This window comes from Sinocyclocheilus anshuiensis, unplaced genomic scaffold, assembly GCF_001515605.1.
Source record: "Sinocyclocheilus anshuiensis isolate Anshui unplaced genomic scaffold, SAMN03320099.WGS_v1.1 scaffold1803, whole genome shotgun sequence".
NCBI lineage: Eukaryota > Metazoa > Chordata > Actinopteri > Cypriniformes > Cyprinidae > Sinocyclocheilus > Sinocyclocheilus anshuiensis.
Window position 1 is genome coordinate 177,480 of NW_015548301.1, and position 16,221 is coordinate 193,700.

Sequence of the window (16,221 nt, forward strand, 5' to 3'; positions counted from 1 at the left end):
TTCGTTTGTGTTCTACTGAAGAAACAAAGTCACCTACATCTTGGGGGTAAGTTGATAAACATCAAATTTTCATTTTTGGGTGAACTATCCCTTTAAGCTGCTTTAACCACTGGCTGGGATTCCAGACATCTAGACCAGTGTGGACCAGCTAGAAACTAGACAAAACCATCTACCACCTTATGCTGGTTTTAGCTGGATTTTCCAGTAGGGTCCTATCCAGGTTTCCTGATTAAAACTCCCTCTTAAATCAATCTGTCCTCTGAAATACTGTAAATTTGTGGTCATTCCTGTAGGGGTGTGTGTTGAACTCCTTGATAAACACTTTCATTTGAAATGTTTCATAATTTTAATTTCATCTGCTTTTCCTATTCCAGCATAACCTGACGTTCTCCTGCATGGAATCACGCATGTTCCCCGCCTTCTTTAACTCCACCAGCTCCTTGCAGCTTCTGGGTCGGACCGATGAAGACACGGTGTCGGTCCGACTGCAGTTTCGAACGTGGAACCCCAGTGGTCTGCTGTTCTTTACCCCGCTCATGCCTGGAGGGGTGGAGGTCAGTCTGGTGGAGGGAAAAGTTACTGTCCACATCTACGTCACACTGGGCAAGAACACACGCGTGGACATATCCTCAGGTAACATCACACCTAAAGACACACATCCAGAGCTCTCTGTTTCTAGACTTTCTGTAGAGTTTCAGCTTGAAACTAGCTTGAAACACCTTAATTATCATATCAACCAGTAAAACACACACACATACACAGATTTTGCCATTGTTTATGCTGAAGTGTTTCTCTGCAGGTTCTGGTCTTAATGACGGACAGTGGCACAGTGTTCACTTCCTGGCACTGGAAAGCATTGCCATGTTGACCATCAATGGAGACGAGATGTCCACAGTGAGAGCTGCTTTCCCCATTCAGATCAGGACTGGAGGAGATTACTTTTTCGGAGGTAACTGTAGGAACCACCTCTATGAAATGTTTTTATTTGGAAAATAAAAAAAAAAGAAAATTGTTTATTATTTTTAGATATATTAGAGCTGTCAAACTGAGTAATCGCAATTAATCGCATCCAAAAAAAAAGTTTGTTTACATAATATGTGTGTGTACTGTGTGTATTTATATGTATATATAAATACTGTCGTGGGGTGAATGAGAACACAGACTCGGTACTGATCGAAAGAGCCCCGGAGGGTGATTTATTAGCCCACACACTGATCACACGTGCTCTGATGAATGGTGCTCGGTGCCCGTCTCAGCGTGGTGCTCGTGGGGTGAAGTGCCGTGGTGCAGATCCCTCTCCCAGGGTGCCTTCGGAGTCTGTGAACAATCAGAAACAAGCATTAATGTCGCCTGGAGCTCCGGGGTGCCCTCCCACTGGTGTCTCCTCTCCTGGCTTTTAAGGCCAGCGGGAACGAGCTCCAGGTGCGCCACTCATCGCGCACAGGTGTTGTGCGTCGGTGATCAGTGTGGCAGCGGCGTTTCCAGGGCGACGCTAATCTGGACTCGGGATACTCGCCACATTCCCCCCCCAGGCGTCACCCTGGTCCTGTGGGGAAACACACAACTCGTTGTGGGGGTATTACGGGGGGGGCGGGATTTCTGGTTACCTGCCAGACCTGCCCAACCGGACCAGCCCCGGGAGAGACCGTCCGCATTCCCGTGATCGGCCCCGCACCGGAGGGTGATTTATTGCCCACACACTGATCACACGTGCTCCGAGGAATGGTGCTCGGTGCCCGTCTCTGCGTGGTGCTCGTGGGGTGAAGTGCCGTGGTGCAGATCCCTCTCCCAGGGGGCCTTCGGAGTCTGTGAACAAGGAGAAACAAGCATTAATGTCGCCTGGAGCTCCGGGGTGCCTTCCCGCTGGTGTCTCTTCTCCTGGCTTTTAAGGCCAGCGGGAACGAGCTCCAGGTGCGCCACTCATCGCGCACAGGTGTTGTGCGTCGGTGATCAGTGTGGCAGCGGCGTTTCCAGGGCGACGCTAATCTGGACTCGGGATACTCACCACAATACACATACATATACATGTGTATATTTAAGACATTTTTGGAAATTTTTATTTTGGATGCAATTAATCAGTTTGACAGCCCATATCTATCTATCTATCTATCTACACACACAGACACACACACACAATTAGAGATCCACCCATACTAAATTTAACTTATGCTGCAAACTATACAGGAAGCCTTCTCAATTTGGAACATAATATTAGAGGTTAAATTATATTCAGTGCTGTTTATTTTCAGATATTAGAATCACACTCAAATAAAAATATTTATATGCAACTCACTTGTACATATCGCAGTTTTCATAAAATCTTGCCTTCATGACATTTATTCAAACATACATTAACAGTAAATAAGCTCCCTATAGTGTTTTTTATAGCTAACTTATGAACCGTTTGCAATTATTGGATGGGAGCCGCGCTACAAATAATGTTTGGTGAAGGGAAAACGTGGATCTGGCAACCCTTGAAATATGGGCGATTCATAGGGTCAAATAGAACCTGTGTTAACGGCGCTGCGTTAATTCATTATTATTTCTTTAACTTCGACATCCCTAAATTTGTCACAAGAAACATTTTCTTCACACAAGTTGCTGTCCGACATGTTTTTCCAGCCGCTTATTGATTGACAGGATATAATCGGTCCTGATCATCATCTGTTTTTAAACAATAGCCGATAGATAATGCAGTTAATTGCTTTTACTGAATGAGCCGATACTGATTATTGGCCGATACATTGGTACATCCCTAATATAAATATATACTTGTTTATAAACAAACAATTCAATTAATATTAAATTCAATGCTGATGGATACTTGAATGTAAGCATCTTCCTATAAAGGCTTGATCTGCTTTGCATGACTGCACATTTGAGAGTACAGATTTTAATTTCCTTGTCACCATGTGCAGGATACTTCCCGCGGACAGACCTTTCTCCATCACAGCGCTCCTTTCAGGGCTGCATGCAGCTCATACATGTCGATGACCAGTTGGTCGACCTGCAGTCTGTGGAGCAAGGCTTGCTGGGTAGCTTTGAGAACGTCAGTCTGGATATGTGTGCCATCATAGACAGGTAATGCATTCTCAGTATGGACTTGCACTGAATTGAATTTTCATACAACCACAACTGTTTTACAGGTTTATGCATAATCTGCTTTGTAAAAGTCAACAGGCGCTCCCCTTACAGCATTGCTTTTCATATGGTAATGTCACGTCTCTCCGCGATAAAGTCAAGCCTCCGTACCCATCCATATTCATTCATGAACCCACTGCACTGTGCTCTCACAGATGACTCTGCAAACTAATGAAGAACAGATGTTTGCCTTTGTTTGCAGTGTTCTGATCAAAGCCGCTGCTGTATTATGATTGTTATTTTTGCCCAAAAACCAATAAGACGTTCCTCGAGTCGTGCTACTGGTTGCTTTATTAGAGTCATGGTGACTTTTAAAGCTGTGAAGCCGCTTCAAGGAGCTTATGCAAGCCACATCTGACACTCTTCAGCAGGAGTTCCTCAAAGCTCTGTCACGTGTCCTGCCCACGTTTGATAAGGATGACTGTGTTAACATGCAGGATCAGGGGAACCTCTCCGCTGATCTGATACTTCTGCAGACTGCGGAAATTAGGTTTTATAGAGCTGCAAAGATTATCAAACAGGGCAATGACTCAACAGTGCAGCTTCTCAACTGGCATTACTTTAGAAAGTGGCAACCTGAAACTTTTTTTTCTGCAACCAACCAACTAAATAAAATTTGGTTGACTACACATTTTCTTGTCAACATTTATGCATGTCAAGTGTTGCTTATCTCTTAACCCAAGCTTACTTTTTAAATGCAAAACATCAGTAAAAAATTCCTCCAGCCCTCCAGCAATCCCTCATTTCCAGTGTCTTTAATCTCTCTCTTTTTCCAGGTGTGTGCCAAACCACTGTGAACATGGAGGAAAGTGCTCTCAAACTGGAGACACATTTAAATGTGCCTGTGAAGGCACTGGATACTCTGGTGCCACCTGCCACAACTGTAAGCCTTCTAATGTCATAGCGCCTACATTTATTTGAGCATATTTTGATTCTTATTTCTCTGAAGCTGCTGCTATGTAGCAATAGCAAATAGACTCTTGCTGTATCAATCAACATTTTGAGCTTCACAACAAATTTTGTTTAAGCCATCAGCATACTCGTGCCCTAAAGATGAAAAATCAGGATTTTTTTTAAAACCAACAAACCATATAACAAATTTAATGTACCTTACATGCAAAGAACCTTACAGAATAGAGATTTTGTTTTGGAATTGTCATTATTATGCTAGGATATTTATTTTATTATTTATTTAGCTGACTGGTCATCAGAAATTAAGCATTGTAGATTGTCTTGCAGTGGTGGCTGTTTTGATGCTTACGATATGTGTTTCTACAGCTGTGTACGAGCAGTCCTGTGAGGAGTACAAACACTTGGGCCGAAGCTCGGACACATACTGGATCGATCCGGACAGCAGCGGACCCCTCGAGCCATTCAGAGTCACCTGCAATATGATGGGTCAGAACCATATGTGAAAGAATATATCAAAAATATTCTGAATATATATGAAATATTTAAAACAAAACAAAACACAGTATCAGCAGGATAATGTGAAGTATGCACATATAAAGTTGTTTGTATTATATAAATATATTTAAATATATATTTCTATAAGAATATATAAAATATACATATTTAAATATATATTTTTTTAATAAAAAAATAAATATATATTTTTTTTTTAAATAAATATATTTATATAAATATATATATTTCTATACATTTAAAACAAAACAAAATATCAGTGGGTTCATGTGTAGCATGCACATCTGAAGTTGTTAATATATTCATCGTCATAACAAGGAATACATTAACACATAATCTCCCACATTCACATATCAGTGACCCCTTTGGTACCAAAGAAATTATTAAATTATGACTGTTTGAGGTGCATGAAACCTTAAATAACATTATAAAACTCACTAATATAAAACCTTACTAACATTATAGGTTTCATTTCACTGTGTACACATTGTTTGTTGTGGAATATATTATTAAAATGTGATATTACACATTTTACATTTGCAACAAAAACATCCAATGGTTTCTCCAAAACTTGAGTGCATATCATAGAAATATATCAATACCTGAATACTCACTGACTAGTACACTTGTATATACTGTGTATTTCAGAAGACAAAGTGTGGACAACCATTGTGAATGACCTTCCAGCTCAAAGCTCTGTGTCATCGGGTTCCAGACCTGAAGACAAGACTGTGCTCACACTCAATTACAGCATGTCTGCTGAACAGGTGACTCTTAAAACTGTGAATTTAACAATGAAAACTGTTACACCTAACCAACAGATGCTGAATGTAGTGCGCACCTGCAGAGCTGCTCATGTTTTTGTGATTCAGGTGAATGCCGTCACCAGCAGCGCTGACTTCTGCGAGCAGCATGTGACGTACATGTGCTACAAATCACGCTTGCTCAACTCACCAGGTAAATGATGCTAAAAACTCACGGCGCTCATAAGAAAATTTAGCTGCTTTAAAGGAATAGTTCACCCAAAATGAAAATTTGTGCTCACTCTCAGGCCATTCAAGATATAGATGAGTTTGTTTCTTCATCAGAACAGATTTGGAGAAATTTAGCATTCCATCACTTGCTAACCAGTGGATCCTCTGCAGTGAATGGGTGCCGTCAGAATGAGAGTCCAAACAGCTGATAAAAACATCACAATAATCCACAAGTAATCAACACCACTCCAGTTCATCAGTTAATGTCTTGTGAGGCGTGATTGTAAGAAACAAATCCATCATTAAGACGTTTTAACTTTAAAGTGCTGCTTCTGGCTAAAATATCAGTCCTCTTTCCGTAATATTGATAAGTCTTCTTGTCTGAATCATGAGAGAAACATACACAGATCAAGCACCATTTGCAAGCAAAAACAGTCTAAAATGGTTCTAAACAAATATGCTTATTTTTGATCTGAGAGAACAACAAGAGAACAACAAGAGAATGGACTTTTTCACCGGAAGAATCATTATGATGAATTATGGAGTGGCATTTTGGCCAGAAGCGACAGTTTAAAGTTAAAACACATTAATGATGGATTTGTTTCTTATAAACATTCAGGTTTTTGCTTCACAAGAAGTTAATGAATTGACTTGAGAGGTGTGCATAACTTGTGGATTATTGTGATGTTTTGATCAGCTGTTCGGTCTCTCATTCTGACGGCACCCATTCACTGCAGAGGATCCACTGGTGAGAAAGTAATGTAATGCTAAATTTCTCCAAATCTGTTCCCATGAAGAAATAAATTTATCAACATCTTGGATGGCCTGAGGATGACTACATTTTCAGATCTTTTTTTTTTTGTCTTAGACGACTCTCCATCCACATGGTGGGTCGGCAGGGGAAATGAGAAGCACTTCTACTGGGGCGGCTCAGGACCAGGTGTGCAGAAATGTGCCTGTGGCATTGAACGCAACTGCACAGATCCCAGATACTACTGCAACTGTGATGCAGATCTGAGGCAATGGTGAGATCTTATGCTCTTCTCATTATGCTCTTCTAAAGGAAATTAGTTGGACTTACACGCTAGATGGCATTTCGCAGAAGTCCGAGAGAAAAGCCTGCTGTACACAGTCTTGGTGGCCTCATAGTTATATTAGATGCTTTGATTATCCAGAGTTTGTTGGAATTGCATACTACCATAGTATGTTTTTACAGTATTTTTGCAGTAATATTTACTACCATTCAAAAGTTTGGGTTTCTTGCTGCTTAAGAAACATTTCTGATTATTATGTTGAAAACAGCTTAATATTTTTGTTGGAAACTGTGGTCATTTTTACAGGATTCTTTGATGAATACAAAGTTGAATTTATTTGTATTACATGTTTAATATTAATATTAAGTTTAACTGTTACTTTTGATCAATTTAATGTGTTCTTGCTGAATAAAAGTATTAATTTCTTTAAAAAAATCTTAATGACCCAAAACTTTTGTGAATGGGTGCCGTCAGAATGAGAGTCCAAACAGCTGATAAAAACATCACAATAATCCACAAGTAATCAACACCACTCCAGTTCATCAGTTAATGTCTTGTGAGGCGTGATTGTAAGAAACAAATCCATCATTAAGACGTTTTAACTTTAAAGTGCTGCTTCTGGCTAAAATATCAGTCCTCTTTCCGTAATATTGATAAGTCTTCTTGTCTGAATCATGAGAGAAACATACACAGATCAAGCACCATTTGCAAGCAAAAACAGTCTAAAATGGTTCTAAACAAATATGCTTATTTTTGATCTGAGAGAACAACAAGAGAACAACAAGAGAATGGACTTTTTCACCGGAAGAATCATTATGATGAATTATGGAGTGGCATTTTGGCCAGAAGCGACAGTTTAAAGTTAAAACACATTAATGATGGATTTGTTTCTTATAAACATTCAGGTTTTTGCTTCACAAGAAGTTAATGAATTGACTTGAGAGGTGTGCATAACTTGTGGATTATTGTGATGTTTTGATCAGCTGTTCGGTCTCTCATTCTGACGGCACCCATTCACTGCAGAGGATCCACTGGTGAGAAAGTAATGTAATGCTAAATTTCTCCAAATCTGTTCCCATGAAGAAATAAATTTATCAACATCTTGGATGGCCTGAGGATGACTACATTTTCAGATCTTTTTTTTTTTGTCTTAGACGACTCTCCATCCACATGGTGGGTCGGCAGGGGAAATGAGAAGCACTTCTACTGGGGCGGCTCAGGACCAGGTGTGCAGAAATGTGCCTGTGGCATTGAACGCAACTGCACAGATCCAAGATACTACTGCAACTGTGATGCAGATCTGAGGCAATGGTGAGATCTTATGCTCTTCTCATTATGCTCTTCTAAAGGAAATTAGTTGGACTTACACGCTAGATGGCATTTCGCAGAAGTCCGAGAGAAAAGCCTGCTGTACACAGTCTTGGTGGCCTCATAGTTATATTAGATGCTTTGATTATCCAGAGTTTGTTGGAATTGCATACTACCATAGTATGTTTTTACAGTATTTTTGCAGTAATATTTACTACCATTCAAAAGTTTGGGTTTCTTGCTGCTTAAGAAACATTTCTGATTATTATGTTGAAAACAGCTTAATATTTTTGTTGGAAACTGTGGTCATTTTTACAGGATTCTTTGATGAATACAAAGTTGAATTTATTTGTATTACATGTTTAATATTAATATTAAGTTTAACTGTTACTTTTGATCAATTTAATGTGTTCTTGCTGAATAAAAGTATTAATTTCTTTAAAAAAATCTTAATGACCCAAAACTTTTGAATAGTAGCTTATGTAGTGCACATACTAATTTTCTTAATGCATGGAAATGCAATGCGCTCAACTTAAATTTACATAAACAACCACAATTTTTAATACCTCCTCCTTGACTCTGTGAACTAAATTGGAATTTGGATTTCAAAAATTGCATACTAACTATATTTATGTATAACAGGATGCCTTTTGCTGGATTAACGTAATAAATTATTGCACATTTTTACATACTAGGCAGTGTGCAGTATGTACTATGCAGTAAGCAGTACGCTAATATTCCAGCTCCTTTCTGCTGCATTGCACAATGCTATATTGCCCCCTTGTGGTCCATAATTCTTCCTCTGCATCATGTTTGTTTCTCCAGGAAAGAAGATGCTGGTATGTTGATGTATAAGGACCATCTGCCTGTCAGTCAGGTGGTGGTTGGTGACGTACACCGCTCTGGATCTGAAACCAGACTCACTGTTGGGCCGCTGCGCTGTCAGGGAGATCGTAAGTGCAGAAGTGCTTAAAAATGTATCAACTACACACAAACAATCACAGGCCTATCCTCAGAACTAACTGCAACCTACCCTTAAAATCGATGTTAAATGATAGGTTGATAACCTCAAATTATGTTTAATACACTCTGCAGCTTTCAATTTGACCAAAACCGAGATCTAATGTGTTGTCAATGTGTTTCTTTTATAGGTCACTTCTGGAACGCAGCGTCCTTCAACACACCTGCATCTTATCTTCATTTTCCCACCTTCCAAGCCGAGACCAGCGCAGACGTCTCCTTCTATTTTAAGACTTCAGCCTCACATGGTGTCTTTCTGGAAAACCTGGGCAATCCGGATTATATTCGCTTAGAACTCAAATGTAAGTCCACATACTTTTATCACCTCATCTTGAGTAGGATTGCTGTAAAGCCCTCAATGAATCCTGTCTTATCTGCATATTGTTAAGAACTGTGCTTTGAGTTTCTTTATTTATCAGACAGAGGAATTAAATTACAGTTATCTTTCCACCGGTGTTATTTTATGTTATAATTTTATACTACCGGTATTTATATTTAGATTTAAACCACTGTAGTATTTATTTTTAATTAGCTTTTATTTTTATATATTCCGTTTTTATTTTAATTTATTAAAATAAATGTATTTTAATTTATTTTAATTGAGTAAAATACATGTGTTTTTAATTATTTAATTTATTTATAAGATTTACTGATTTTGTTTTATGCTTTTTCATTTATATTATTATTATTTATTTAAACTACATTTACATTATTGAAACTTTTTAGCTTTATTTCAGTTTTAGTCATTTTAGTACTTAAACTTCAACTTAAATCTTACTTGCAAAGGCAACATTTCCAATATTCGTTACATTTTTAAAGGTTGTTTTTCATCTAATATTTATCTTTTATTTCTGTTTCATTTCATTCGATTTTTATTTTATAATTTTTAAATAGCTTTTAATAGTTTTAGTTAACAATAACAACACTGCTCTCCACAGCTGCTACAGTGGTGTCATTCTCATTTGATGTGGGCAACGGGCCAGTGGAATTAACCGTACGTGCATCTGCACCCCTCAATGATGACCAGTGGCACAGGGTGGAGGCGGAGCGGAATATTAAAGAGGCCGTGTTGCGATTGGACAAGGTGCATAGGGAGGCGCGGTCAGCCCCGCCTCAGGGCCACACCCGCCTGCAGCTCTTCAGCCAGATGTTTGTAGGTAAGCAATTTGGCAGATGTTTGGGATATAGAAGTTTAGTCGAATTATTTTACTTGTGTATCTAATTTATCTTATTGTAAAGTGTTAACATTTTATATTTCATTATATCTGTGTTGCTGTTACGCTTTAGGTGCCTCAGGGGGGCAGAGAGGATTTCTGGGTTGCATTCGTTCCCTAAAAGTCAGTGGAGTGACACTTGACCTTGAAGGGAGGGCAAAGGTCACACCAGGGGTGAAGCCTGGATGCTCGGGTCACTGCAGCAGCTATGGGATGCATTGCCAGAATGGAGGGAAATGTATAGAGAAATACAACGGATACTCGTGCGACTGCAGTCTGACCGCCTTCGACGGGCCTTTCTGCAATGATGGTACTGCACTTATCTTACATAAATAGTACATAACATAAATAATTCAGTTTCGTCCTTGGCTGTAATGGGCAACAAATATATTGCAATGCACAAATCACATCTTTGAGGAGCACATTAGCATATACAGATGACGTCAAAGCTAAAAGACATGGACTGCAAGCCAATTTGGACCAGTTTTAGTTCTTATTCACGGCTCAACAGAGCATTTCACTCACATTTGCAACTAAAAATAGATGTGTGCGAACTGTAAAATTGTTTTTAGGAGCATGTGTGCAAAAAAATAATAATTCCCAGCAGGTCATTATAAAGTCTTAAATATCTTAATATGTAACAAATGTCTTAATTATCATTTTAAGAGGTCTCAGATTTGGGGATGGAAAAACAGTATAATGTGCTTATTTGAAACTTTTAAAAACTATTCATTAAATAAATATGAGTGCAGCAATTGTTTCTAAATAAATTGATAGTAAAGCATAGACATTTCAAAATAAGTGCCCCTGTGTGTTTGAGTCTTATTTACAATTAAAAGTCCCACATTATGCATTTTCCTGGTTAATACTGGTACTTTAGTTATACAAGCTGTATCTGGCATTTAATTAAACATACACTCTTGTACTTTAGCTTCGGTTAAATACACTTTGAAGCAGTAATCTAGTGTACTTTTTGTATTCTAATAAATAGGGATGTAACGATTAACCTCGAGCCGGTTGAAAATCGATTCAAACATGTGACGATTCAAATCGGTTGAGATGCTAAACAAATCGCGATTCAATTAGGGGTAGGAGTTTATATGAATGCATGTCTGAGGGTAACTTACTGTCTTTAGAAAAGTTTAGATGGCATTTTTTTTTTTCATCTTGCCTCTGTATAATGCTTTGTTAAAAAAATCGTGAATCGAATCGAATCGTGACTTGAGTGAATCGGTACATCCCTACTAATAAATGAAATCATGTTGTTTGTAAATGTCTCCTTGTATCCCTGTATTAAAGGATGTTAACGTGAAGCTCTGTTGTTGTTGTCATCTGCCTCCATTTTTAGATGTCGGAGGGTATTTTGAGAGCGGGACCTTGGTGCGGTACGACCTCATGTCCGAGAGCAGCTCTTCTCCTGCAGTGAAGGAAGGCAGCTCTGGAGTCCCGAGCGCGGTGGATAATCTGACCCGTGAGGAGCTGAGCTTTAGTTTCAGTACGTCCCACACACCTGCAGTCCTCATCTACATTAGCTCCAAGACACCGGACTACCTGGCCGTGGTGCTGCGGCACAATGGTAAGACACGCTTGTATCTTTACAGCTCAGATTTAACGTTTATGTTCTGTTTTGGATATAAGATATGCAAAGTCTTTTTTAATAATAGCTTAGAAACAGTGTTATTTGTAAGTTTATGTTATTTCATTTGAAACGAAAATGGTTTTATGGTTTCCCTCAGGTACTCTACAGATCCGCTATAACCTGGGAGGATTGAGGGAGCCGTTCACAATCAGCTTGAATCATCGTAACATGGCTAACAGTCAGCCTCACAACATCAACATCACCCGACAGGACAGACTCATTCAGCTGCAGGTGCTGTATCTGTATCTGCCTCAATGCAGCCACTAGATGAAGATGGTTTCACAGTTCAGATGAATCTGTGTGTGTTATATTAGATGACAATTCACTGGATTTAAGAGTCTGTCTGTGGTGTTGCAGGTGGATCATTATCCTACAGTGAGCTACACTCTTCCTGAAGCCTCTGACATTGAGTTCAACCTCGTGAAGACCATTTTCCTTGGGAAAGTTTTTGGTAAGTAGGCTGTTATGTATATATTTTAGCATCATAGTTTGGGCTTTTAAGTGTGCTGTCTATTAACAAATGTTCCTTTTCTATACTACTTTCTCTTATGCTCACTAAGGCTGTGCTTATTTGATCCGAAAAACACTAAAAACTAATGTTGTGAAATATTATTACTTTATATAGCACAGCAGCCGTTACTCTAGCCTGATCCTTTAGAAATCATTCCAATATGCTGATTTGCTCAAGAAACATTTCTTATTGTTATCAATGTAAAAAAAAAAGGTTGTGCTGCTTCATATTTTTGTAGAAACCATTATACGTTTTGTTCATGATTCTTTGATGAATAGAATGTTAAAAAAAACAGCAATTATTTGACATAAATCTTTTTTTTTTTTTTTTACTTAAATGTCTTCACTGCCACTTTTGATCAATTTAATGTATACTTACTGAATAAAAGTATTAATTTCTTCAAAAAAAATTCCAAACTTTTGAACAGCGGTGTACTAGTTCATAAAATGAATATTAAATATAATTAACTTTCTATAGATGTCATTTTAAACAGATTTTTCTAATCTGTTGTCTATCTATCTATTGTAACAAACTCATTCATACATTTAGGCATTAGTGTGACAAGGAATAATATAATGAAATAACTTGGCTGAAGTCTCCTCACTTAACGTAAAATTGTGTTGTAATCTATAGTGACCAAGAACACATCTCTCCAGCTTTTCCTTTAACTGGACTCTGACTGTAAGTCCTGACATCATCATGTGAAAGCTCTGGGTTCTGCTCCCGATCTCAGTCCAGTCTCCAGGTTTTCCTGCAGAAATGAGCTGGAATGCCCTGAGCAGCTGAACGGGTGATGGGTCTGTGTATAGCTCAGTAATATTGTTTACAAGCTATTTATCGCTTCAAGGTTAGACCGAAGGAAATCTACAGTTTGTTAGTCAGGTTTACACATTGATTGAGCAGATTGAGAAAGAGACAGACAGAAAGGAGAAATCTGGTGTTTTGCTTTGAGTTGCAAGACCTGCTAGGTGCTGGGAAGACATACGCAGTTCCACATCTGTGAACGCAAACAGGTACCGTTAATAAAATGCTTTATATTCAAACTATTAGCATATATTTTTCAGATGTGATTGGGTTTTTTTTTCTGGATGTTTTGTGTGATGTTTAGTAATATATGGGAAGGAAAGATGAGGATAATCAAGGACAAAGAAGGTTTTTTCTCTTCTCACATATATAAAAATGCATCAACTTTATCATGTTCATGTTGAAAAACAAGGCTTTTGGTTTCAAGTGTCATGTTGTTTGGTTCGGTCTTGTTTTGCAGATGTGAACTAAAGTAATAAGCCACAAGAGATAAGATGTTAAAGTTACTTGACAATGGTTGAGGGGATTTCAGTCAGTTTACTTTTTTTTATTTTTATTGTTGAGCCCATAACTGTGGCATATTGCTTTTTAACAACATTGACACAATCACACGACATAATGGTTGGGCTATGCATAATATACAATACCGTTCAAAAGTTTGGGGTCAATATGATTTTTATTCTTTTTTGAAAAATAAATGAATACTTTGCAAGGATGCATTAAATTGATCAATAGTGACAGTAAATGTATAATGTTATGAAAGATTTCTATTTCAACTAGTTCTTTTGAACTCTCTATTCATCAATCTTGCAAAGAAACATGTTTCATGGTTTCCAAAAAAACTATGAAGCAGCACAACTGTTTTCAATATTGATGATAATACGAAATGTTTCTTGAACAGAAAAACAGCATATTAGAATGATTTCTGAAGGATCACGCAACACTGAAGACCGGAGTAATGATGCTGAAAAAAAGTTATTTTAAATTGTAGTAATATTTCACAATATTACTGGTTTTACTGTTTTAGATGATATTGTAGATTTGAAATCTTTGATCAAATTTTAGTTACTCATCCAATTAGATTTTAGATCGTTCATTTTATAATAACACCTGTCCTTTACTTTAATCATTGCTTTCATACTAAATGTTGTTTCCACCATCTGATATTTTCTACTGTTGTCTTTGTCTTTCAGAAACAGGTCAGATTGATCCGGTGTTGATAGAGCGATATAACACACCTGGATTCGTGGGTTGTCTCTCCAGAGTACAGTTCAACCGCATCGCCCCGCTGAAGGCCGCCCTGAGGACCGGAGTGCCCTCCACAGCCTCCATACAGGGGGTCCTGGTGGAGTCCAACTGCGGGGCATCTCCACTCACAGTACCACCAATGTCTGCGGTCTTTGACCCCTGGCACCCAGATCCAGGTAACCAAATGATGATTAAAAACTTTTTATGGTGGTATTTTGCCCCTATATATTTTATAGTTCCCCCGAAAAAAATGAAAATTTGCTGAAAATGTACTCACCCTCAGGCTATCCAAGATGTAGTTTGTTGAGTTTGAGTTTGTTTCTTTATGGGAACAGATTTGGAGAAATGTTGTATTACATCACTTGCTCACCAAAGGATCCTCTGCAGTGAATGGGTGCCGTCAGAATGAGAGTCCAAACAGTTGATAAAAACATCACTATAATCCATAAGTAATCCACACCACTCCAGTCCATCAGTTAAAGGCTGTTTTGGGCTGTTTTATTTTTTAAACCTGATTCTGATTCAGAGGAGATGACCTTTTCACAGGAGAAGGCAAAATTATAGACAGAGGAGTTGTATTTTAAACAGAAGCAATGGTTTGAGGTTAAAAATGTTTTAATGATGAATTTGTTTGTTACAAATACTCAGCTTTCACTTCACAAGATGTTAACTGATGGATTGGAGTGGTGTGGATTACTTGTGGATTATTGTGATGTTTTTATCAGCTGTTTGGCCTCTCATTCTGACGGCACCCATTCACTGCAGAGCATCCATTGGTGAGCAAGCGGAATGTTAAATTTCTCCAAATCTGTTATGACGAAAAAACAAACATCTTGAATGGCCTGAGGGTGAGTACATTTTCATCAAATTTTCATTTTTGGGTCATCTATTCCTTTAAGGGCTGAGCTCATGCTTGCAGTGGAGGAGTATTTGCCCCTTTGTGTGCCCCTTTTCATTATTCAAACAGTTGGATCAACCTATTGTCATTTGTATAGGAATGTGTTTGAGAGGAAAATGGAGATAAAAGAAAAAAAATCAGTGTTCTGACCTGAATCAGCGGGATATTATAAAGATCTATGTCAGATGTGAGCAGGCAAACCCCTTAAGGGAAACTAGAGGGAGATATTGAGGAAGAAAGTTCCACTTTATCTTTTCATCTTGAGCAGAAAAAAAATATATTTATAGAATTTCATTATGAATCTGATGCACATAAGGAAATGTTTTCTCACTTCTGAAGAGATCTTTCCTGGTTGCCTGGGAGAAATCTTCTGACTTTTAGTAAAATACATCTGTGATGTCTTCCCTGTAGAGAGGATTACTGTGGTATGTTTCTGTTTGTTTGTTTGCTTGTGTGTTTGAGTGTGTGTGCCGAGCAGGTTTTGCCTGCTATGATGCCACAAGGATATTAAAACCTAAAAATCACTTATATTTGTGTCCTATGTTGACCGACACATTAACTCAGTTCATAGTTCAGATATTCCTGTTGAATTTGTCACATCCCTAATATATTCCTTTTGATAACATTTATTATTATTTTCTTAGTTAGTGAGTTCTTAGTCACCTTATAATTAAAAAAATTATAATTAAAGAAATAATAATATAAATTATTATAATAATAAATAATTAAAATTAATTATTTATTGTGATTAATATTATGAATACATTATAAAATAAAAAAATAATCAATATAATAAATATGTCTCTTATTTATTATGTCTCAGTATACACAGCTAAACTTCATATGCTTGGGAATATGAATTCACTGTTATTGTCATAACAATAAAACAAAACAAATTTAGATTGAAATGAGAGACGGGATGAGCGATCTTGTGATAGATAGATAGATAGATAGATAGATAGATAGATAGATAGATAGATAGATAGATAGATAGATAGATGGATG

The 16,221-nt window shown here is 37.8% G+C and overlaps 1 protein-coding gene across 2 annotated transcripts in view; it reads left to right on the forward strand.

The window, feature by feature from the left end:
• Positions 1 to 16,221, forward strand: part of LOC107656139 (contactin-associated protein-like 2) — a 48,959-nt gene that overhangs the window by 30,194 nt on the left and 2,544 nt on the right. For both annotated transcript variants that reach the window (XM_016443858.1, XM_016443859.1), the window contains exons 8-23: positions 375 to 633; positions 800 to 949; positions 2,919 to 3,081; positions 3,918 to 4,024; positions 4,420 to 4,539; positions 5,215 to 5,333; positions 5,439 to 5,523; positions 6,409 to 6,565; positions 8,708 to 8,835; positions 9,034 to 9,204; positions 9,841 to 10,059; positions 10,190 to 10,426; positions 11,465 to 11,692; positions 11,853 to 11,986; positions 12,113 to 12,206; positions 14,264 to 14,494. In XM_016443858.1, the coding sequence (XP_016299344.1) occupies positions 375 to 633; positions 800 to 949; positions 2,919 to 3,081; positions 3,918 to 4,024; positions 4,420 to 4,539; positions 5,215 to 5,333; positions 5,439 to 5,523; positions 6,409 to 6,565; positions 8,708 to 8,835; positions 9,034 to 9,204; positions 9,841 to 10,059; positions 10,190 to 10,426; positions 11,465 to 11,692; positions 11,853 to 11,986; positions 12,113 to 12,206; positions 14,264 to 14,494 (2,602 nt within the window). The remainder of the gene's footprint in view (positions 1 to 374; positions 634 to 799; positions 950 to 2,918; positions 3,082 to 3,917; positions 4,025 to 4,419; positions 4,540 to 5,214; positions 5,334 to 5,438; positions 5,524 to 6,408; positions 6,566 to 8,707; positions 8,836 to 9,033; positions 9,205 to 9,840; positions 10,060 to 10,189; positions 10,427 to 11,464; positions 11,693 to 11,852; positions 11,987 to 12,112; positions 12,207 to 14,263; positions 14,495 to 16,221) is intronic.